A 24,304-nucleotide genomic window follows, 5' to 3' on the forward strand; every position below is an offset into this window, starting at 1 on the left:
CGTCATCAGCGCCGCGACGTTCTCATTACACGGCCGGCCAGTGAATCAGTGCGCTCCCGCCTGGGCTGCAGCACGACCCGGAGCTGAGAGGTAACAATAGCGGGGGAGAGCCGGGGAGGGGAGGCTGAGGCTGGGGCACACTGCTGGAGGGACCGGGGGTATGGCTGCACCTCCCGGGGGCGATATACAGAGGATCATTACAGCCCTCCCCCACCCCGGGATAGAACATGGACTGATCCACAGCTACATACACTGTCATCCATATGTACTGCTTATATATAGTACACTATAGCTCTATACTGAGCACAGTTATACAGCTGCTCTATATACTCCTAGACCATATACCTGTATACTATGTGTAGCTATACAGACATATATAGATCTATACACTTCTCTGTACTCTATGAGGATATAGACATATATATATATATATATATATATATATATATATATATATATATGAGACACTACAGACTTGTATAAATCTATATAAGCTTCAGTTTACTCTGAGAATATAGAAGAACACAAAAATATTGTGAGAATACATATATATATATATATATATATATATATATATATATACTGTTCAGTTAACTCAGAATACAGATATATATATATTGCGTGTACCTGAGGACATGAAAGGTCTTCTTCAGACATGTCCTAACATATTCTATTTCTAATAATAATTTTATGTTGCGTTGCCTCCAACAGCATATTACACAGCGCTTTATAAACGGAGGGTATGTGGTTGTATAGCTATACAAGCATTTATATCCCTATATACCATGTATTTACAATATGTGAATATACGGATATGTGTAATGCTATAAACTAGGGCTGAGCAATTAATTGAAAAATAACTGAAACACTAAGGCCCTATTTACATCTGCGTTCGGGGAGTGTTCCCCCCCCCCCCCCCCCAGCAGAAACCTATATGCATTAAGAAGCGGGTACCTAGGTAACCAGTGGATCCCATAGACTATAATGGGGTCCGCTCAGTTTCTGCATGAAACATGCGGAGAGAAAAGTCCGGCAAACGGCACTTTTCTGTCCGCATTTTTTGTGTGGAAACCACACGGACCCCATTACAGTCTATGGGGTCCACTGGTTTCCTGTAGGTAACTGCTTTTTAATGCATATAGGTTTCTGTTCGGGGGGGTCCCAGAAACCCGAACACAGATGTGAACCGGGCCTAAGTCAGATCAATTAATCGTTGTGAACTTGCTAACATTGATTATTTTGTGTCCTTGCCGTACCGCCATTGGTTAAAGGACATGTCACTAACTGTACACTATCCGTTCCAAACAGGTTATGTATAAATAAGCAAAACCTGTCAGTATTGTGACAGGGGGCGTGGCATGTGAATAGGGGAGTGTCCTAAAATAATCCTTCATTAATCGAGGTTAAATATTGAATGAATCGAGATTTTGATGTAGGCCCTAATTGTCCAGTCCCCACATATGTGTGTGTATACCCCTCCACTGGTTGTATAGATATCAGACACATACAGATGTAGCGGAGTTAGCCCAAACTTCTACGATCGGTTAAATTGTTGCACTGTGATAGCTTATCACAGAAGACAACAAAAAACAATAAAAATTATTTGGAAAAAAACATTTTTTTACTATATAATAAGGCCGGGCAATTAATCACAAAATAATCCAATTAATCTGAACTTGCTCACATCGATTATTTCATTTATTTCGGTCTCTGTCCTCCTGTGTCTCACTGCCATTGGCTGAAGGAGATGTCACTAACTGTACCCCTAGACTTATATGTATACATTTGGATGCACATGGCACGTTTTACCCCTGTTTGTACTGTATGTCGTCTCTTAACATGAACCTATGGCTCTGGAATGTGACTGCGGACCTCACAGGTCTGTCTATAGTCGGTTACCATGAAAACTATGTCGGCATAAGAGAGATAATCACTAAACTGGAGGATTTCCAGGGTGAACAAATGAATGGCCCGTTCTAAGCAGAGGTCATCGATATCAGACTCTCAGCACCTTTACCATTCATGCTGCCCACATGAGACATGCAGGTTAAGTGTTGGCCAAAAGTATTGGCACCCCTGCAATTCTGTCAGGTAATACTCGTGTTCTTCCAGACAATGATTACAAGCACAAACTCTTTGGTAATATCTTCATTTATTTTGCTTGCAATGAAAAAACACAAAAGAGAATGAAAAAAAAAAAGTTAAATCATTGATCATTTTACACAAAACTCCAAAACTGGTGCGGACAGAAGTATTGGCGCCCTCAGCCTAATACTTGGTAGCACAACCTTTAGACACAATAACTGCGCACAACCGCTTCCAGTAACCAGCAATGAGTTTCTTACAAGGCTCTGCTGGAATCTTAGACCATTCTTCTTTGGCAAACTGCTCCAGGTCCCCCCTGAGATGTGAAGGGGGCCTTCTCCAAACTGCCACCAAGAGATCTCTCCCCCTCCCCCACAGGTGTTCTATGGGATTCAGGGCTGGGCTCATTGCTGCCACTTTACAAGTCTCCAGGGCTTTCTCTCACCACCATTTTCTAGTGCTGACCTGAAGTGTGTTTTGGATCATTGTCCTGCTGGAAGACCCCTGACCTCTGAGGGAGACCCAGCTTTCTCACACTGGGCCCTACATTATGCTGCACAATGTGTTGGTCGTCTTCAGACTTCATAATACCATTCACACGGTCAAGCAGTCCAGTGCCAGAGGCAGCAAAGCGCTCACATCCAGACCCGATCTGACAGGAAGACATATACCTAAGTACGGAGACCGAACACTGGTGTGAACCCGGCGTCGGAGGTAGAAGCATTTTAGAAGGTTTAACCCTTTTATTGCTTCTTTACATTTCAGAACCGTACAGCTGAATTGAAGAGAAGTCACCGGTTTAAAAAGCGTGCAAGACTACACGTCAGGTGAGAATATGCAAGTAGTCACTTCCATGTATAATTCTTGTTGACGGACTTTTAGTTCTGCTCCGTGTGGCACAACCATAATCACTATGCCTTCATTTTTGTTTCAAATCCACCCCTTTCCTTAATACAAAAAAGGGAGAAAAAAGCATTAATACTGCATCCGACAGACCAGATCCATCGAATAGGAAACATAAACTAAAAATGTAAGAAATAATCCTGCAATGGAAAATCAGAAATAAAATTAAAGCCTAACCAAGACAGAAGTTTCTGTATCTCAGTAGTTCTGGCTGTATCCGTAGGATATGCCATCTCCTGGAACTTTGCTGTGTAGATTGGGGCACAGTCAGCTAATGATAAGTTCGCATTGGGTCAGAAGACCAGAACAACGAAAATGCGGACCTCTCACCTTTCGGTTACATGCTAAGGGTGCATTCACATGATGTAATGCGACACTGATTCTTGCACAATAACTCGTGTAAGGATCAGCGCTGCAAAACAGAATCCCATTGACTTAGATGGGTTCCGTGTAACGCGCATAACACATTGAAATCCATGGGTTAAAAAGCCTCCCATAACGTGAGGTATCGTGCAAGAATCAGTGCCCCGTTACATTGTGTCACTGCCCCCTGAGACTGATGGAGCCCATTGACCATAAAACTGAAAGCGGTGAATAAAAAAACAAATCTGAGTGCAGGACTTTTAGGTTTGCCGATTTTAGGCAGAAATTGCAACGGTGACTCCTTGGTCTCCAGGGGCGTGAGCTTTACCCCATTCCTTCCTGTATGTCATCCTCTAGTGACGCTCCCCTATTGCAGCTGTCACCCAGAGCACAGACCTCGCTGCATATGTATGTATGGGCTTCCGATATGAGAGGCGGGGAAGTTTTTGATAATAACATATGTATGGATTTACATACATTGCATAGTCACGTGTTGATGGACTTGGCAGGAATCCTACGTATCACATATATGATGGTGATATGTCTCCTCTCGTATGTTCTGCTCATTATTTTATCACTTGGCCCTAGAAATGGAAACTGTCTGTTGCTCTTCAGAACGCGGCAGATGGTGGAAGGAGTCGGTGTTCTTCATTAGCAGCGTCTGTCTTCAGTCCCTACAAGGCTGGAGTCAGACCGTGTCTTCTATACCCATTTGTTATAGTAGTTTAGATACTGTATGCTACACCAGCCAAGTGCTGTATATACAGGGAGTGAAGGAGGAGTTGTCAGTGTCCCGTTATACACAGCGGTCATAAATTATAGGCACGTCAGTCTTCATCTATGCCTGGGGTTTTAGGCCATAAGAATGGAATATAATAGATTTACATAGGAAGAAAATGCAAATCTGACTTCCATGATGTAATTAGGATGTCAGTGCCTCAAGAATGCACACCAATAGAGGGCGCTGACTGAGAATGTGCAATTCTATCTTCCATGATGTAATTAGGAAGACAGAGTCTCAGTCAAACAAACCAATAGAGGGCGCTCCCTTTAACATCATTCCGACCTTCTCACTTGCACATCCTCAGTGAGCGCCCTCTATTGGTGTGCATACTTGAGGCACTGGCTTCCTAATTACATCATGGAAGTCAGATTTGCATATTCTTCCCATGTTCCTTTGCAGTGGAGCGCTCATGGCTCAATAAGACTCCACACACCTAAATGGTGGTTCTCTCCCTATGGAGTGACAATATCCCCTCAACCTAGATTTACATAGTTACTCACCTTACCTGTGCCCTATGTAATGAGGGTGATTGCGATTGACAGATGACCCCCTCCACTATTGGTTGAAAGCACCAGTCCCTCGATATTGGGCACTGAAAAGGCCCATGTGGCAAGATACACCGCAACCATTCCCCTGTATATCCCCTTAATATATGCCTGCAGCCAGAATTACTCTATCAGCTGATGTGCACAAAATGTAAAGTCAATAAAAATACTACCCTATGTGTCCCCGAAAATGATGCCTGCAAGAAGTGGCCCTTAAAATGGCTAAGTTATGGCTGACAAAATAGGAAGAGGTAAATCCACAACTAAAGTTTTCTTGGTTCTTAAAGGGGGCATGCATGTCAAATAGGTGGAGGTCTGATACGTAGCACCCCCGCTGATCAGCTGCTCCATCAGCCACTGGTGTGAGAACTAACACTAAGAATAGAGCCAGAAGCTGGTTTTGGTCTTGTGGGTAGGGGGCGGCAGAGGGCTGAGGACTACAGAATAGGTATGTAACCTGTACAGTCTTCTGTATAATAGTCCATGTCATAAGTGCAGGGAACATTTTTTTTTTAGCTTGTACACTGGACGATTGTGCAACCAACTCACCCCACCCCTTGCTGGCCCGATAGAAAAAAAATAAAATCTGTGTTATTTTCTAGCAGCCGGGCGTCCCGTCATGTCCACTTGTGTTTACTTCCTGAGGGGAAGTGATGTTGACACAGCTTTAATGAAGAATAACCTTGTATATATACTGCTGGGAGCACTGACACCTAGATATAGCCAAGACTCTGCAGATCGGCCTCTTGTCATTTTTTACATTTTGCTAAAAGTAAAACCTGAATTCTTTCTGGCCCTGTTTTAGGCCCCTGTTCAGATAGGCGTCCTCAGACCCTGTATAACCTTGCACAGAAAGCTCTGCATGTAATCTCTAGTAAATTATTAGCTGCCTTAGTTATATTAGAAGACCTTAGAGGAGTTGTGTGGGGAGGTAAATTTATATTAAAGGAGTTGTGTGGGGAGGTAAATTTACATTAAAGGGGTTGTGTGGGGAGGTTAAATTCACTTACCTGATCCAGTGGATAATGATGATGATGGACTTGGGGGTTCTGGCCTCATCACGACCCCCGGTCCACCCCCTCTCCTTCCTCAGGCTCATTTTACTGTAGTTAGCCAGCCCCAATAGCACAGATATTACATGTGGGATCGAGAGGGGGAAGGGGGCAGATTGACCCAGGGGTCGTGGGCTGGTTCCGATCACGTGACCTGGGGATCAGGCCATGCTGGAACTCCCAAGTCCATCATGAAAAATCCGCCAGAAGAACTAAGGGCTCATTCACATGGGGCAAGAGAGGTCGGATTTTGACGCTGAATCCACCTCAGAATCCGCCCCCTCACAATAGAGGTCTATGGAGACTGCTAGCTTCCTTTTTTCTGTGAGTGGTATGTTCCGGCTCATGGAAAAAAGAAATGAGCTGAGCTGTCCTTTCTTCAGGCGGATTCTGCGGATGAGTCGGCCCCGGCGTCCACCTTGTGACAGCGCCCTCCAGACTAGGCCCATTCATTTGGGCCTACTCCTGAGCGGGAAGCCGCGGCAGGCGCATTTTGGCCCTTTTGTGACGTGGCTTCCCGCATCATAATCTGGACCAAAATACGCGGTTCCGTGCCCCGTGTGAACAAGGCCTAAAATAAATTTAATGAGAGGTAACAATTTCATGGGGGTATCCAGGGAGTGTTTAACCATTACTTTCTCTATAGGTCTGTTTTTTTGAACCTTGAGTTTCTCTACTGTTTCTAACCCCAGGTCACGTGATCAGATCTAGCACCTTTCTCCTCTCCCGTGCTCCCTAATATCTACTTGTACTATGGGGCTGGCTATATAGATCATTGTAATAGTAACGTCAACCTTCACTATACAGGGAACACGGGCAAAGAGGAAGAAGGCAGAGCGTCTCAAGTGCTGGTTCCAATCACATAGCCCAAAATCTGAAACAGAAACCTGAGATTTGACCCAAATAGTGTTAAAGCATTCGCTTTCTCTGTGGCTCTAATTATTTATTTTACATATTCCGCAGCGCTTTACAGATAGTCTCAACACTGTCCCTTATTGGGCTCACAATCTACAATCCCTATCAGTATGTCTTTGGAGTGTGGTAGTACCCGAAGGAAACCCACCCAAACACTGGGAGAACATACAAACTCCTTGCAGATGCTGTCCTTGGCTGGATTTGAATCTAGGACTCCAGCGCTGCAAGGCTACCATGCTAAACCTGTAATGGGATCACCCTTTTACTGGGGTAGCTCCTCCATAGTGAGGGGATGAGAAGGCAGAGCCACAGGGGAATGCAAAAAACAGCAGCCTAAACCAATGATGAGGCAGGGGATGTCTCAGACTACCTAAGACTCCTTGTAGACGCTGTAACATAGCTGTAGTCTCAGATCTCAGCTTTATCTTAATTGAGCTGAGCAACGAAGGAGCAACGAAAAATCCGTTGCAAAATGCACTTCTGCCTTGTATGTTATTTTTAAGCTCAGGGGTGTGAGGTCACTATTAATGTTGTCTTCTCCCTTTTATTTTTTTGCAGACGTCCTGACTGTATTTCATTATACTTCATTCATCATCTTGTGGGAATATGCCTGTGAAGAAAAAGAGAAAAACCCCTGCTTCTGATGAAGTGAACCTGAAGAAATGTAGAATCACTAGGTACTAGCAGGGCCGTACTCTGCAGCCGCCATTGCTTCTTGGCTCTCTTCGGGATTGTATTCACAATGTACTGTGTTTTTTCTCAGTTATTGCAGGACACAGACCCCAAACAGAGTCATAAGTGAGGATCTGTTCTCCAGTAAGAAGTGTCTGGCTTGGTTTAATGAATATGCAGGTCAGTACGGTAAGACTGTACAGTAACCATGTGGCCGCCATATTGACAGAAGATGCAAGTGCATGGCGGGCAGATTGACAATTTCAGCCTTTGCCTTAACATGACTATCACTGCTCGAGGGGTGATGTAGGGCCAGAGGAGACCTGAACATTTGTGCCTGTTTGTAGACGAAGCGGTCAGATGAGGCCCCACCCCCAGTGCACTTGCAGGCTGGTTTGTCTAAATATAGAAAGATGATTTCTGCATTTCTTTGTTGATCTGTGGCCACAAAAATATGTTTTGGTTCCTATTAAAGGTGCCTCGATGGCACTATTATTGTCTTGATGGGCTTTTTGGTTTAATTATCACCGCTCTAGGGTTCACGCAAGGTCACAGTTTTTGTTACATTGGTCATGTGACAAATATATACATAGCCAGTGCATCCAATCCTCCTCAATAGCCTTGCGCCATACATGGCATCACCGCTGAGGCGAACAGTGGTCATGTGTGTTAGAGATGGGTGAATCTCTGATTTGTTTAGATTTGGGTTTAGGACAGAGATTCATTTTGAGTTGAATAAGACATAACACGGTCAGGGCTCCTAGGAACCTATCTATAAAACATAGTGTAGGACACTGTCAGGGCTCCTAGGAACCTATCTATAAAACATAGTGTATATACTGTCAGGGCTCCTAGGAACCTATCTATAAAACATAGTGTAGTACACTGTCAGGGCTCCTAGGAACCTATCTATAAACCATAGTGTAGAACACTGTCAGGGCTCCTAGGAACCTATCTATAAAACATAGTGTATATACTGTCAGGGCTCCTAGGAACCTATGTATAAAACATAGTGTAGTACACTGTCAGGGCTCCTAGGAACCTATCTATAAAACATAGTGTAGGACACTGTCAGGGCTCCTAGGAACCTATCTATAAAACATAGTGTATATACTGTCAGGGCTCCTAGGAACCTATCTATAAAACATAGTGTATGACACTGTCAGGGCTTCTAGGAACCTATCTATAAAACATAGTGAAGAACAATATCAGGGCTCCTAGGAACCTATCTATAAAACATAGTGTAGAACACTGTCAGGGCTCCTAGGAACCTATCTATAATACATAGTGTAGAATACTGTCAGGACTCCTGGGAACTTATCTTTATAAACTTCTAGCTCTAAAGCAAGCACAGCTGAAGTTATGTGAAAGTGGCATTGTTATACTTTAGGGTCTGTTCATGACAGTCGGTGTTCCCATGTGCACACTGGTGGCCCATGACGTCGGAGTGCGCACGCTGCGAGGACGTCCAATAGAGTTGAGGGAAGGGGAGTATAAATGACTTTAGTTTTTACAAGCTTTTAATCTGCCAGAAGTTTTGATCCCTAGGGGTCTGTTTCTCATCAGTACCTAAATCAGAGGGGCAGAAGTGTACATCGGAGCCTTGTGCAGCTTTGTTTCTACTCTCCTGTGTGAGGTGCATGTATTCATAGACCTCACATAGGCCTTGCAGATCCACACCCTGCTGGTCACAATCTCTAGTTATAAATGCTTTTGTGATCCACAAATGTTTCTTCTCTTGAACAGGTCCAGATGAGATTGTTGGTCCAGAAGCTATGGAAAAATTTTGCGAAGACATAGGTGTTGAACCAGAAAATGTAAGTTTAGTGTGGTGGTTTGTATACTAAAGGGAGTCTACCACCTCCTCCTATGACCAAACACAAACCATACTGACCTCTTCAATGTCCCACCAGGCCAGGGCAGATACCGGTCACTGATTTTTGTTTATAGGCCTTCCAGCGGACGATACAGCATGACCCTTGGGCAACCCCCTACTCAACACCTGTATGTTTGGACTGAAAAGTGTTAAGAAAATCTAAGTCAGTTTCCTTAAGTGTTTTCTCCCACTTAGCAGATTTTAGCAAATTGGCTGCCTGATCCAGGTCCGTGGGGGTTGTGATTGAGGTTCCCTGTTATAACAGAGTAGCCTTATTGTACAGGAATCTAGAATGTAGAACTTTTATCCTGATGTTCTTAAAAATGACTTTGGTCACCATTTGTAAAAATCAGATTTATTTATTTATTTTTTAAATTTCTAATATTTTCTCATTGTTCTCATCAGATAATCATGTTGGTTCTGGCTTGGAAACTAGAAGCAGAAAACATGGGCTTTTTCACGAAGGAAGAATGGTTAAAAGGAATGACCTCAATACAGTAAGTGCCTATTACTGTGTATAATAAGACTGGCTAGAAGGCCATTGCCTACGGGACACCACAATGGGAAAATCTGCTGTGAAAAGTGTTTTTAATATAGACAAGAATTTTCCTATTCAAGATCTGTCCTGGAGGAATACTTCATAAGTTGTCAGGAGTTAAAGGGCTGGTCTAGGGTTAGAAAATCGCACCATGTGGGTCTATAGGTTGCCTCTAATATTGCAACTCAGCTCTATTTATGTGTGGGGCTGGGCCACAATATCACTCATGGTGTTGTTTTTCTAAATACGAAATGTGGTCTGTGTGGCAGCGGCATTGTAAACCTGACCACGGTTCATATGAGCAGGACTCCCGGGCATCTGTAATGCTAGCAGTGTATATATGGGACTAGTAATATAGGACATTAGTCCCACAGGGACACCAAGCATGGTAGATGACTGATACTGAGAGTTCCATTCATATGAGCTGGGTCACGCGGCTGGCACACGGACTGCAAGAAACCGGCCTAAGGCTTTTCTAAGTAGTTAGGAGTGAATGGTGACCGGTGCCCGAACTCCGATATATCCTCTGTTCTGTGATTCTGCTCTCATGTTAACCTGCTTTCCATGCTTGTGTTTAAGATGTGACTGCACAGAGAAGTTACAGGGTAAATTTGATTATCTCCGCGCTCAACTGAACGATAACACTGCCTTTAAGAATATTTACAGATATGCTTTTGATTTTGCTAGGGTAAGTACATGCATCATCCCTCCCCACAGTGGCCGAGCCTCTGTGAGACCAGTATAGTAGTCATACATCCATATTTACTATTATATAGCCTTTATGTAAGGCCCGGTTCACATCTGCTATCAGGTCATTCTGTTCCCCTATCCACATGAAATATAGAGAGAGAAAAATCCTGCAAGCAGCACTTTTCTCTCTGCATTTCTTGTGCGGAAACCACACGGACCCTATTATAGTCTACGGAGTCCACAGGTTTCCCGCTTTTTTTTTATGCGGATAGGTTTCCGTTCATCCCCTAGCGGACTCCCGTACGCAGATGTGAACAGGGCCTGACACAGAGGACCCTTCTCTAGTTAAGACGTCTAAGCAGGTAAAAAATGGAAAAAACCTTTATAGGATGACACCTAATGCACATGCAGTGTTCAAGCTCAGGGGATGTCCGCGGATCCATTCTGTTCCGGTGAATATAGAGCAGGTTCTATGCTACTCTGTGTCCTTAGAATGGATCAGAAGCCCCTCATAGAGACGAGTACATCACAGAAGGCACTTGGTGTCAGTTATAGTGTATTCCACAGCCAAATCGGCGCCCACCTCGAACAACACCTCTTCTATACTAGAATGTCTTAAGATCGCTCTATATGCAACTATATTTTCGGTTGCTTACTATATAATTTATTACGTGTAACTTTTTGTTGTGTAATCGTTACATTTTATAGAATTATGTAATAATTTTATGCATTATTGTAGGATAAAGACCAGAGGAGTCTGGACATTGATACGGCAAAATCCATGTTGGCACTTCTACTAGGAAGGACGTGGCCATTGTTTTCTGTATTCTATCAGTATCTAGAGGTAAGAGAGACAACCAGTTGAACCAAAATTTGCAACAGCGCCCTGCCCACACCAGTTTTCTGTTGCCAGTTACAATGGAAATCTGTACCAGTTCCTCACTGGCGTAGACCTCTGTTCTGTTGCACAGGAGTGTCCCTGATCTATGTACAGGTCGCAGCCTCTTTATATATATATATCAGTCGTAGCCTTCACTAAGACCGGGGTATGAAATGTCAGTCTTAATATATCTGCCCCAGTCTATCATCAGTATCATAAATCTGGAACACCCCACACTCCAACCCCAGCATGGCTGCTATACAGTGGACATAACCTCCTAGAACTGCCTACAAAAGCTGATCGACCATTGAGTCCAGTCCAGTCCATTGATTGAGTCCTGTTGTCGCACTGCCACCGATCTTATACTGACTGTTATGAGGCAAGGACATCAATACCAAAAACTGCCCCCCTGGCCAAAAAAACACCTTAAAATGTTGGTTTATATCTGCTGATGACCCATGTGAACGTTTTCTCATGAACTACATCACCACTTTTCTTCTTCTGTATTCAACAGCAATCAAAATACAGAGTAATGAACAAAGACCAGTGGTACAACGTGTTAGAATTCAGCCGCACTGTCAACGCCGATCTTAGTAACTATGATGAAGACGGGGCCTGTGAGTATTTCTGGAGTTCACAATACCTGGATTTATAGGCAGTGATCCAATTGAAAATGTAAATTGATCTACAGAGAGAGCTCAACAATATTATAGATCCATCACTTGTAATGATACCGTGTTTCCCTGCATGTCTTATAGAGTGGGTTGTCCCCTGCTCCACAAGACACCCCCCCCCCCCCCCCCCCCCCCCCGAGAATAAGACATGACCTATATTTAGGACGAGAATTTAATATAAGACACTGTCATATTTTCGGGGAAACGCGGTACTGAGTTAGTGACCCTGTAATTCACTATGTGCAATATAGTTCCTCTGATTCTGTGTCCCTCTGGATTTCTGTAGACGGGTCACCAGCATCTGCCTTGAAAGTCTATGGCATGTTCACAACCTTGTGCATGATTGAACAGCACGGATGACACACAAATGTTATCTGTATGCCATCCATGCTTCATTGGGACCAGTGAGCACAGTCTGCAAAGCTGACAGATATAAGGGCTGTTTTGTTCATGTGTAAGGGAGCAATGGAAATGAATGGACAATGTACTAGCCCTGAAAAACACTTTGAGCACACGGACTGTCGTGTGCATAGGCCTAAGACTAAGTTCACATCTGCGCTGGAGACTCCTTCACAACCCGAAACAAAAAAAAGTTCTGCAATGGACTCCATTGTAGTCAATGGGGCCAGAAGGAACAGATAGGCTGACGCTAGTGTGAACCTAACGTGAGCTATTGCTCTCTGTCTGGTTGGATTCAGTGGTCACTGGCACTGATCCATCCAGGAAAAGGGTTGAGGGTGTATAAGGTTACAAAAGCCTAGACTTAGGTACAGGTGCTATATATGGGTGACCGCATCAGCAACAAGGACTTTGCATCTATTATAATGAATACCATGTGTAGCCTCATGCACAAAAGTCACAATGTGGTTGTATGAACAAGTCTGTCAGGTCCAAATCCTCACTCGTGCCTTGTATGGACCTTGAATAGAAGCAGAAACGTATTAACGAAGCAATGCACAGAGAATCCTCTTTTTATGTATATGCAAATCAACCTGCAAGTGCACTGGAGGCGGGGCCTGACGTGCCAGAAAGAAGCAGAGGCTAAAAGCTGCAAATGCTCAGGAATTGACCCTATTTATAGGCCATGTGAGTCCCGTCCCTGTTGCACTTGCACCTGATTTGTGCCAATAAAGGGTATGTGCTGCTCCTAGTAAAGGCCCCCATATAGCATCATTATTGGTTTGGGAGGCGTTGGGACCTGACCTATCCCCTTTTTAACCTTATCTGTTGTCTATTCCATTCCTACTAATAATTTTGACACTTGCATCTCTCTGCAGGGCCCGTCCTCCTGGATGAATTTGTCGAATGGCATAAGGTCCGTCAGACATCATTATAGCAAAATATATTCTGGGGGGGGGATGGGGGAGAAAACAAACTTTCGGATGCTCTTAACACAAAGTGTTTGAAGAATACGTTCATCTTTACTGAAGCCTTCGACTTTTTTCTTTTTTTTGGTTTTTAACGGAACTGAAGTTTTCTTGTTACACTTGGAATCAGGAAGAGCCGGCGTCAGACTTGTCCTTACACTTGTCTTAATCCACATGAAGCTTTGTCATGGTCCCTACCAGCCAGATGTCAAACCTTTCCGGGTGACAACGAAGCCAATGAATTGGCGCCTTGTTGTTTCCGAACCACCTAGATCCGCATACACATGGAGCGTCTATTCTGTGCACCAGCGAATGTCTTGGGGAAAAAAAACAAACCTACTACTCTTGGGTTAGACGTCACATCTGTATTGTAACCCATAAGACACGTACAATATTTTTTGTGCATCCTTTTCAATGGAAATGTTACAGCAATTTCAATAATTTGGCACTACATTTTTGTTTTTTTTTGGCCTTTTAGTTGCTATATTACCATATGTGACAATGCCGAGGGGGCTATTGGCAGGGGATAGAAAATGTACCCGAATATGCTCACAGTACAAGATATTAAAGGGATCTGTTCTTCTCGAGAAACCAGTACCACTTATGTATATCGCTTTTTGACTAGTGTTGCACTTTAGCACCATTCAAATGAATTATAGGTGAAGCGCAATACCAGAGACGGCCACACGGACAGCAGTGGCGCTGTTTATAGAATAAGGCACAATGACTTCTGATTCGTGACGTAAGATTGCTGGGTCGTACTGTGACTACTTTTACTTTATAAAATGTATGGAACCGCATTACGACCAAGGGAATGTCATGACTGCAAATTTACATCAATCTTTCATGAGACAAAGTCAAAGCCATGTATCCCTAGACTACTGCAAACTACTTTTTTCATATTCTGGACTGCTCCTTTAAAAGGGTCTCCGCATGTATAGGATCAATCGTCGTCTGACGTGTTGCTTTAAGCAATCCCCTCTTTGTCTTTAGGACTCGCCCCGAGAAGTTTCTCTTAAAAGAGCTATATAGGACAGCAAAAGCTGTCAGCACTTTTTCTCCCCCCCCTATAAACAGCTCCACTCTTTACTGGTGGTTGTGTCTGGTATTGCAAGCGAGTACATTGGCCTGAACTGTATTACCAGCAATGGCACTGGAGCAAGGCTGGCACCATTGGGAGTTCATGTTTTGTTTTGTTTTTTTGTGCTGCCATCTTATTGTTTCCAGATTTGACATAGTGTCATTGAGGCTGAGGCCGCACGTTGCGGAAACACAGCTTTATTTATTGCGTTTTGTTTTGTTTTTTTAGCCAAAGCCCGGAGTGGATTGAGCAGAAGGTAGAAGTATAAGAATTTCCTATATATTTCCCATTCCTTTTGTGGACGTTCTTGGTTTTGGTTTAAAAAAAAATCGCAGCAAGGGAAAAAATGCTGCGTTTCTGCAACACGGGACCTGAACCTAAAGGAGTTTCTCCATCACATATCAGCCCAGCCCACAGATGGGAGTCATTGTTTTCCCCTGTTGCTGAGAGGGGCGATATATTATGCAGATCAGCTCTGGGTGGGTGATGCTGCTTACCGTGTTGGAGCAATGACCATGCCCCCCTTGTTCCAAATAGCCCATTTACATAACATTGCCCCTCTTGGCAAGGTGGACAACACCATATGATTCAGGTGACCCTATATCTGTGGGGTGGGTTGTGGTGGCAGTCTTATAGCTGCAGATACTACTCAAGACTCCTATCCTATGGGCGCTGGGACTGTAAAGGTGGCCACAACTTCTTGACTTTTCTTGGAAGTCCCATAGTCTTGCATGTGCGGCCTCCTCTCCAGTTATATACCTGGGCCCACTACAATATCCAGAGCATTCCCATTTGTCTCCGTCAGCCATACTCTCCCTATATTGTTAGCTGTGATGGCTAGCTTTCTTGTGATGCACTTGTAATGAATGAAATAACAAAATTTCCATTGTCCCTTTTGGATCACTAGAGCCTCACATGGAGTAGGGGTGCGGTGGTGATGCCAGCAGTCAGGGTGCGGAGCACTATTTTCGTATGTAAACCGTAAGATGATTAGGAATAGTAATTGTCTTTTATTGCCCAAAACTTGTGTTGCACAGAAGGATCCTTTACCTTTTGAGCTTTGGCCTACCCGTGGTCTCCATTGATCCCAGCACTTAGATGGCCTCTCCGCTCCGAGCTCCATGACCGAACATCCACTGTTATTTTTTTTAGTTTGCCAAAGTGTTCTTCCAGTGTCATTTATTTATTGTTCATTTTCAGAAGTACATTACTAAACTGAGGTCACCTGACCCCCTGGCTTTCCGCGTCAGGGTTTGGGTCATCCAAGGGAGATTTAATGTGATATCACTTGCTCTTAACGTTTCTTTTCTCCCGTTATGTCATGTAAATTGTCCAAATGTTCAATTTCCATGCAACATTAAAAGTTTTGTTTTTGGAATCGTTACAACCTGGTTTTATCATATTTATTATTATAATTGTTTGTGTCCGTTGTGTTGGGGGTTATTTATCATCTGCCATATTTTTCATAGGTTTGGCTTTTTTTCCCCTCCCCTTAAAGGCTAAGACCCAACGTTGCAGAAACACAGTTTTCCTCTCTAGTCTTTCTGCCCCTCTTATACCTATACGAAAAGTGCCAGAATTTCATAAATGAAGCACCAGGCATAAAGAAGACCACAAAGAGGTGTAAATTATGCCAAAAAATACTAATCATGACAAACCACAGAATACATGTAATGGGATTGGGGCTGCACAGTGAATGGACATACAAATTAAACCTATACGAAAGTGACGCAAACGCAGGTGTTCTGTAATTCCATCAACTTCTGAGGGTTTTTTGTTTTATTTTTTTCTTTCCCCAGCTTTTCAGTATATTAAATGGTACCACTGTGAAGTACAATACATCCCACAAAAATTTAGCTTTCATAAGGCTTTGAACAAATAATAAAAGTGTTACAGCTTTTGGAAGGCAGGGAATAAAAACACACACACAAAAAAAAAAATTGCTGCGGTGGGAAAGGGTTAAAGGGCTCTCTGTAAATAGAGCTACAATAACACTGTAAACTCTGATACCTGTATGATGCACTTACACACTTGTGCCACTAGATGGTGCTGGGCTCTTATTTGTCTGCAGTCCATGCACAAAAATTTTGAGACCCTCTTCTTACTATTAGGAACATGTTCGATCTGCAGGCAGATTCCGCCTGAAACTACCATAGAAGGGAAAGAAAAAAAAAAAAAATCAGGTGGACAAAGAACACCGGGGTCTAAGAACACCGAAGCAACAAAAATTGTGGAAACTAAAATTTGTGCCAGTCCTGAAACTTTAGGACTATATGCCCATTCTGCTGGCATGTGATATAATATGAAGACATCTGTAAATATGTGGGTTGAGGAAATAAGCAGGTAAATTGTTTTTGGGTAGTGTTGAGCGATCAGGATCGGATTCCAATCAGCGATCGAGCAAATTTCACGATCGCAGTCGGCTGGAAAATGATCGAAAATCGGATTTTAAAAACGATCCTGAAATCTCAAGATCGGCTCAACCCTGGGCAATATGGCAGCATCTTCTTATAAATGGAGATGTATGAAACAGAATCTGCAACCCCCCACCCCCACCCCCTCTGTCATATATGAAGCAACAAATTGTGACTGTCTTGTGGTTTTGCACTTGGCCTCGCTTGGTCTTCCAATGCAGTTCACACCCTGTTGATATTTCACATTGATGTCACCAATGTCTTCTAGACCCCGTGTGAATTGTGCAACTAGATCCTCTGACAGTCATGACTAGAGCCAGGGGGTCCGGAGAGGTTCTTCACATTGCTGTCCTAGGAATTTTGGGAAAAGGAATGCAAATTAGTTTTCCTTGCTAGAAAAGAGAAAACTGTGCCTTTATGCCATCTATTGGAGGTATACACCCTATAACTACATATACAACTTAAAGGGGGTTGTGCTGTTATAGATCCCAAGGACAGGGGATAAGTGTCCTATTGCTGGGGGCCTAATGGGGAGGATTGAATAGGATCAGGAGGACGGGGGACAGAAAGTCTCCCCTAAGGTCTCTGTGGATGAAGCATCAGCGTGCTTGCATGACCATTCACTTCTATGGGGCTGCTGCTAATACCCGCGATCAATGCCCGCACTGATCATTGACTCTGGACCCTCAATCAAAGCTGACCCGAGACCTTTTTTGTGGAGGCGCTTGGGTGCCACCATTTTCTTGTAGTTCATCGGCACTCGGAACAAGATCTAGGGTTGGTGATCAGTTGCTATGACAGACGGGAGCCTATTGAAAGCTCCCAGGCTTGTCTCTCAATTTTTTGTAATACAAGCTGCTTAAGTAAAAAAAATTAAAAAAAAATGAAGAGGAAAAATAAATTCTAATCACCCTCGTTTTCCTAGAATAAATATAAAAGGAAATAAATACTGTGAAACAACACATTCGGAATCTCTGTATCTGAAAATGTCTATCTACAATCCTATAAAAATATTTTTTCTGATACAGTGAGCACCATGGCAAGGAAAAATAAAAATCAAAACAGCCATTTTTTCGCTGTTTTCAACTATCATAAAAATTTTAACGAAAGCAATAGATATTCCCAAAAATGGTAAAACTAAAAAGTACACCTGGCCCAGCAAAAAAAAAAAAGACGCCCTATGTACAGAAATATAAAAATAACAAAGCCTGTAAGAAAGACACACACATGCAGTTTTTCCTTCAAATCCACCCCGTTCTAAATTATTTACAACTTCCCAGTACATCGTATGGAATAATAAATGGTAATGTTACAAAGTACAATTTGTCCACAAAAACTAAACCCTCGTATGGCTCTGTGAACAGAAAAATTTAAGAAGTTGGAAAGCAACAGTGCAAACAGTGTATAGGCATATCCCAATAGGTGGCGCTAAAGGCGCAACTTTCCTTTTTCCACCTTTTCCTGGAGACAGATGGTAAATACTCTTGTTCCTGCCCCTTGTTCACACATCTGTGTTTGTAAGCTGAACTGGAAGTGAGTCAAAAACAGAGGATGTGTACAAATCTTTACACTATACCTTATCTCTGCCTCCTTTCCACTCCTGGGTTTGGCTAACAATCCCTGATATATGACTAAGGCTAGGGTTTTGCGACACCTTATCTCAAGTCATGTGATCTTTTGTAACGTTGCACCAGAGAATTGAATTGTATAAGTATACTAGCAGGAGGACCCGGCTTTGCACAGTTACATTTCATTTTTTGTTTGTGTTGTGGACCCTTAAGAATTGCACAGTTTTGCACTCGTGTATTTTGTATGTCGTTTGCATGTGTGTCCATAAGCGTCATGTGATCATGTGTATCTCAGTTTGGATATCAGTGAAAAATCTGCGATCAGTTGTCATGGACACCTGGAGTAAAGCTGTGTGAATGTGACCTTGTGTAACAGTGTAGCTGACATACAGCAGTGAAGAAAAATGGCTGGGTTGCTATGGAAACTTGGAGTTCTGATGTGTGATACTGTGCTGAGCCGTGTATCTAATCCTCCAGTGTGTGGTACTGTGTGCTGAGCCGTGTATCTAATCCTCCAGCGTGTAGTACTGTGTGCTGAGGCGTGTATCTAATCCTCCAGCGTGTGGTACTGTGTGCTGAACCATGTATCTAATCCTCCAACGTGTGGTACTGTGTGCTGAGGCGTGTATCTAATCCTCCAGCGTGTGGTACTGTGTGCTGAGACACGTATCTAATCCTCCAGCGTGTGGTACTGTGTGCTGAGGCACGTATCTAATCCTCAGGCGTGTGGTACTGTATGCTGAGTCGCGTATCTAATCCTCTGGTGTGTGGTAATGTGTGCTGAGGCAAGTATCTAATCCTCCGGCATGTGGTATTGTGTGCTGAGACGCGTATCTAATCCTCTGGCGTGTGGTACTGTGTGCTGAGATTCGTATCTAATCCTCCACCTGAGTATGGTGGCCATGGTCATTGGGCTCTCATTTGTCAGATGGGTGGTCCTGAACTAACTGCTCCCACCTGACGCTATAGAGCCTATTTAACCTATTGGGTGCTGAAACTAATAGTTCTGTTTGCTCAGCAATGTGGTGGGGACTAGGGAAAAAAGAGCTGGAATCAATGGAGCGCACGGCCATCGGGGCATCGCCATAAATATTAGATGACTAGCGCAAATCTTTATTCAGTTGCCCAGAATACCCTGTTAGTTCATTGGTGAGGATATATAGGCTGGTTATTCAGATGAATGGATATCCATGTAATAATTGGATGACTTGAGTCTGGCAGAACGAGAATGGCCCCTAGGCCAATACCACGTATGGGGCAATTCTGCAAATTCTGCTGCCTTAAGTTCTCCATTCTGACTCCTAGAGGTCCACCATTTATGATGTCCATTTGGCTACAAGAAACTTACAGCATATATTCTATATATTATTTAATAAATCTACCCAAGAGCATATCAAGATTGAGTCGTGTCTACAAGGTGACTAAATCCACGGACACCCTTCTATGACTGAATGTAATACCAATATATTCTAGTTATTTGTCCACACCACACATAAGGCCAGGAGTTGTCTTCATGAGACTCCATAGTATCAATGCAAGCAAAGCTACTGGAAAAATATCTTCAATTTCGTCAACCAGACTCCTGTCTAGAGGATGCGGAGACCTGAGCGGTGTTATTCCAGGATTCTGAGGTCAATACAAATAACAAAAGACAGGATCTCAATGGGCATCTGTCAACATGGAGGCACTGTCATATCGCATCCTATTTATGAATGTGGTCATGGGCATTGTTATGGTAACCCCAGACATTATGGTATACCACACTATTAGTATAGAGGAAAAGCAATGATCAGCAGGGGTTAAACCCGAGGTTAGTGTGGCCGCTGCGGAGAAGTGTATTTCTGTTTGCAGGGCCATGGCTTCTTGTAAATGACACTATTGTGGAGGTAAGAAAATAAACTAACATGGTAAGTGTCCCTGGAGAGATTCATGCCTTAGATTGCTGGTGCTTGGAAACACAGGAATGGCAATAATTGAAACTTCTTGGAAATGAGCACCTGAAAAATGGGAGTTTTAGAGGGGGTGGTATTACCCAAGTGCTGGGGTTATACAGAAGGTTTGCTAGGGGTGATGTGTTACCACTATATACAGCTTGAAGGTTCATCATTTTTGAGATCCACTTATGCATATGAGCAGAGGGTATACATAATATAAAAAAAGGTACAATAAACTAACCTGGAGACCCACTGGCCCAACGGGGTAAAGGATCCTATGTACAATCTACAAGGGAAGGGGGTAGAGGCATTGGATGAGGGGTACGAGCTGTTCAGATGGTGGTGTGGTGGCAGCAGGGAGGTTGTAGGCTTTCCTGAAGAGTTGGGTTTGCAGGATGGTCTTGAAGGTTGCGATTGAGCGGAACAGATCCTGGCAACGACATCCAGAATATAGGGTAGGAATGGGAGAAGATGATGCATTTCAGTGCAGTTTTTGGATACAGATAAAATTCATTAAACACCTTTTTTCATCTGTTCAGGCCTAGAAAGACAACTGAAATCTGGGGTAAAACCATGGCCGGTAGGGTCAAACAGGGCATTTTTGGATACTAAGCCATCCAATCTCACGCTGCATTTTGGAAGGAGATGGGGCTAGTGGTAATAAGAGTGTTTATTAGCCCTATAATTTTTTTCGGCCTCTTTATGATCTCTACTAGAGATGAGCGAACAGTGAAATATTCGAGATTCGAACGAATATCGAACCCCATTATAGTCTATGGGGAAAAATGCTTCGTTTCAGGGGAGGCCACACTTCGACTCAGGAGAGTCACCAAGACCACTATGACACCCCAGGAAATTATGCCAACTCCCTGGAATGCAACTGGGACAGCAGGGGAAGCATGCCTGAGGGCATCTAACATGCCCAAGTACCTGTATTACGCCACTATCTCGTTGGGATCCCTGTCAGCTTGTGATATGCGGGAGCTGACTTTTTCCTATAGGAATGCATTGACCAGCGTTGATTGGCCGAATGCCATACAGAGTACAGCATTCGGCCAATCAACACTGGTTCTGTCAGAGGAGGCGGAGTCTAAGATCGGTCCACAGCAGTCTCCATTGTGGTCTGATCTCAGATGTAGCAGTGTTGAGCGCACACCTCTGCTACACCTGAGATGTAGCAGAGCTGGCCGTGTGCTGAGCTCTGCTACACCCGAGATGTAGCAAAGCTGAGTATACGCAGGATCACATAAAGCTGTTTTTTACTTCCGTGGAACGTACATAAGATTTTCTTTTAAAATAAAAATTAAACAATTGCATATAACATATAGGTACTCCGAAGTGATGTCAAAAATATGTAGAAGTAAAAAGTCTATGTCACTTATAACTTGTTCCACAACCCCCCCCCCCCAAAAAAAAAACAAAAAAAACCAGAGCCTCAAACAGCTATATAGACATTAAAATAAATTTTTAAAAACCCAAAACGACAACTTCTGATTAATGGAACGCAGTGTGTGGTCCTTAAGGGGTTAAACCCCAACTTTCTAAACAGGCATCATAGTGAAAAGAGATCTGGTTCAGATAAAACAAGACAAAAACAATGAATTTTGGAATCTTGCCTGATGTCCTTGATTTTACATCCTACATTTCGTAATGTGCGCACCATTCCCGGTAATTGCTCCCTTATGATGCCTCATGGCCCAATAAATACAAATATGGCATAGAGGAATGGTGAAAGCAAATAGGACTCAGCTCTTACACATTGTCTTGTGATATAATAAGCTTAATGTTCAGACCAAGGTCGGTCAAGGTCACTTGCCTTTGTTCTTGAAATAATTCTGCTACCATTAAGAGTGTCTGCGGTCCGTGCGTCATGCATTGCTGCTTTTGCTGTCAAGACTCAAGGAAACTCAATGGAACTCTGAGTTTATCATAACTAAGTAGGGTTTGTTGGGCGCCATTTGGGGAATGAATGGAGAGGTTGCTGCAAATATTCATGACCTTCTTCATATTCTTCTATAGGAATTACACAAACAGTCCAGCAGGGTTAGTTACCCGTCCATTGAGTTCATGTATTTGTGTGCCGCACTGGGTGGGACAAGGGTTGGGAGACCCCTGCTCTGGAGATATCTATGGTATATCTTCATCAGCAGTAGGGTTGAGCTGATCTTGAAATTTCAGGATTGTTTTTAAAATCCGATTTTCGATCACTTTCCAGCGATCGTGAAATTTGCTCGATCGCCGATCAGGATCCGATCTTTCCCGATCCCGATCGCTCAGCCCTATTAATGATATATAAATGAATGAATGGGGTTGAGCCGATCTTGAGATAGCCTCTGACCTCGATCCCACCAGAAAAGATCAGGATCGGAATTCCGATCGCGATCATGAAATTTACTCGATCGCCAATCGAATCCGATCTTTTCCGATCCCGATCACTCAACCCTAATCAGCAGATGAAGTGGGTAAATCAACAGTAAGTAAAATTATACATGACTGAGATAATCCTATATCTATCCTTGGATAAAAATGAAAAAATTTTAGGGGGAGATTAGACAGACCAGGGGGTCTTTGTTTCTATGTTTCAGCATCCCTCCTGTTGGTCCTGTATTTAGTACAGTGTAAATAGACTATCCTCCCACTGCTACATCTACAGTATATATATATATATATATATATATATATATATATATATATATATATATATATGGATAGGATGTGGTCAGATATTTATGGCTGCTATATAATAATACAGATGGTGTGAAGGAAAAGACAGACTGCAGATATTACACAAGAAATCTCTGAAAGGTCCTTCTAAGGATAAGAAAGAAGGAAGTCAAGAAAAGTGGGAATAAAAATAAAAATGAATATGGCCTTTGGGTCCAAAACAAGTGGGAATGTGAAATAGCGGCACATCCTCCTGCCGTATTTAGGACAGTGTAAATAGGTTATCCAGCCACAACCCGCTGATACATTTATGTACGTAAGTGGTCAGATATTTATGGCTAATGCTGTGAAGCCACTAAGTAGCAGATGCTGTGCAATAATATGGATGGTGAAAAGGGAACGGCAGGTGCCAAGGAGGCTGCAGGAATAGCGCAAGATATGAAGGAAGGAAATTACATAACTACGATGGAAAATAAACACTAAAAAATCAATGTGGTCCAAAACAAGAGGAAGGCCATACGCTCATCGGCCTTTCTTGCGCTGGGGCCCGCCCTCATTGCTGCGGAGAGCTCATTTGCATACCGGTTAAAAACAGTATTTCTACGGAACGGCTCGGCGGAGACCACGTCTAAAGGTAGGAGACGAATAGCCTTTCTTAAGGCTATTCCGATGTGGTAATTAGAAAAAAAAAAGTAGTTTAATGGTAGAATCCCTTTAAGTGAATGGGAACAGGGATGTTTCCTGTCAGGCAGGGACAGGACTACATACAGCTCAGCTGCATTTAGGGTGAATTTACAAGTGGTCAAACCCCCAGCGTAAAGCTATCCTATAGGTAGAGGATATATATACTTTGTGAAAACTCCATTAAAGAAGTTTCCCCTTAAGTTACATTTATGGCATATCCATAGTATAAATGTCTGATATACGTGGGCCCTATCTTTGGGACCCACACTAGAATGAACTCCTAAAGCCCCCCTGTCCCATGATACGAATCTCATCCCCAGTGGCGTAACTAGGAATGGCGGGGCCCCGTGGCGAACTTTTGACATGCCCCCCCCCCCCCAACTGACACCGATGCCGAAGACCTCGACCGACCCCCTCCTCCGCACTCTATTATGTCCCTTAGTGGCCCCTGCACACAGTATTATGTCCATTAGTGGCCCCTGCACACAGTATTATGTCCCTTAGTGGCCGCTGCACACAGTATCATGTCCCTTAGTGGCCTTTGCACACAGTATTATGCCCCATAGTGGCCCCTGCACACAGTATTATGTCCCATAGTGGCCCCAGTACACAGTA

General features: G+C 43.3%; 1 protein-coding gene across 1 annotated transcript; it reads left to right on the plus strand.

The window, feature by feature from the left end:
• Nucleotides 1-13,332, plus strand: DCUN1D5 (defective in cullin neddylation 1 domain containing 5). Its single transcript, XM_075266084.1, has 10 exons — nucleotides 1-90; nucleotides 2,851-2,912; nucleotides 7,206-7,324; nucleotides 7,411-7,499; nucleotides 9,066-9,136; nucleotides 9,601-9,692; nucleotides 10,313-10,421; nucleotides 11,163-11,267; nucleotides 11,818-11,920; nucleotides 13,255-13,332. The coding sequence occupies exons 3-10, from the start codon at nucleotides 7,254-7,256 to the stop codon at nucleotides 13,311-13,313; spliced, it is 699 nt and encodes a 232-aa protein (XP_075122185.1). The 5' UTR covers nucleotides 1-90; nucleotides 2,851-2,912; nucleotides 7,206-7,253; the 3' UTR covers nucleotides 13,314-13,332.
• Nucleotides 13,333-24,304: the final 10,972 nt, after the last annotated feature.

The sequence above is a fragment of the Leptodactylus fuscus genome, chromosome 2, assembly GCF_031893055.1.
Source record: "Leptodactylus fuscus isolate aLepFus1 chromosome 2, aLepFus1.hap2, whole genome shotgun sequence".
In the NCBI taxonomy this organism is placed as follows: domain Eukaryota; kingdom Metazoa; phylum Chordata; class Amphibia; order Anura; family Leptodactylidae; genus Leptodactylus; species Leptodactylus fuscus.

Coding starts and splice junctions, on each gene's coding strand:
- DCUN1D5 (XM_075266084.1), top strand. CDS start 7,254: ATGCCTGTGAAGAAAAAGAGAAAAACCCCTGCTTCTGATGAAGTGAAC. Junction 7,325..7,410: donor AAGAAATGTAGAATCACTAG/GTACTAGCAGGG, acceptor GTTTTTTCTCAG/TTATTGCAGGACACAGACCC. Junction 9,137..9,600: donor TAGGTGTTGAACCAGAAAAT/GTAAGTTTAGTG, acceptor TGTTCTCATCAG/ATAATCATGTTGGTTCTGGC.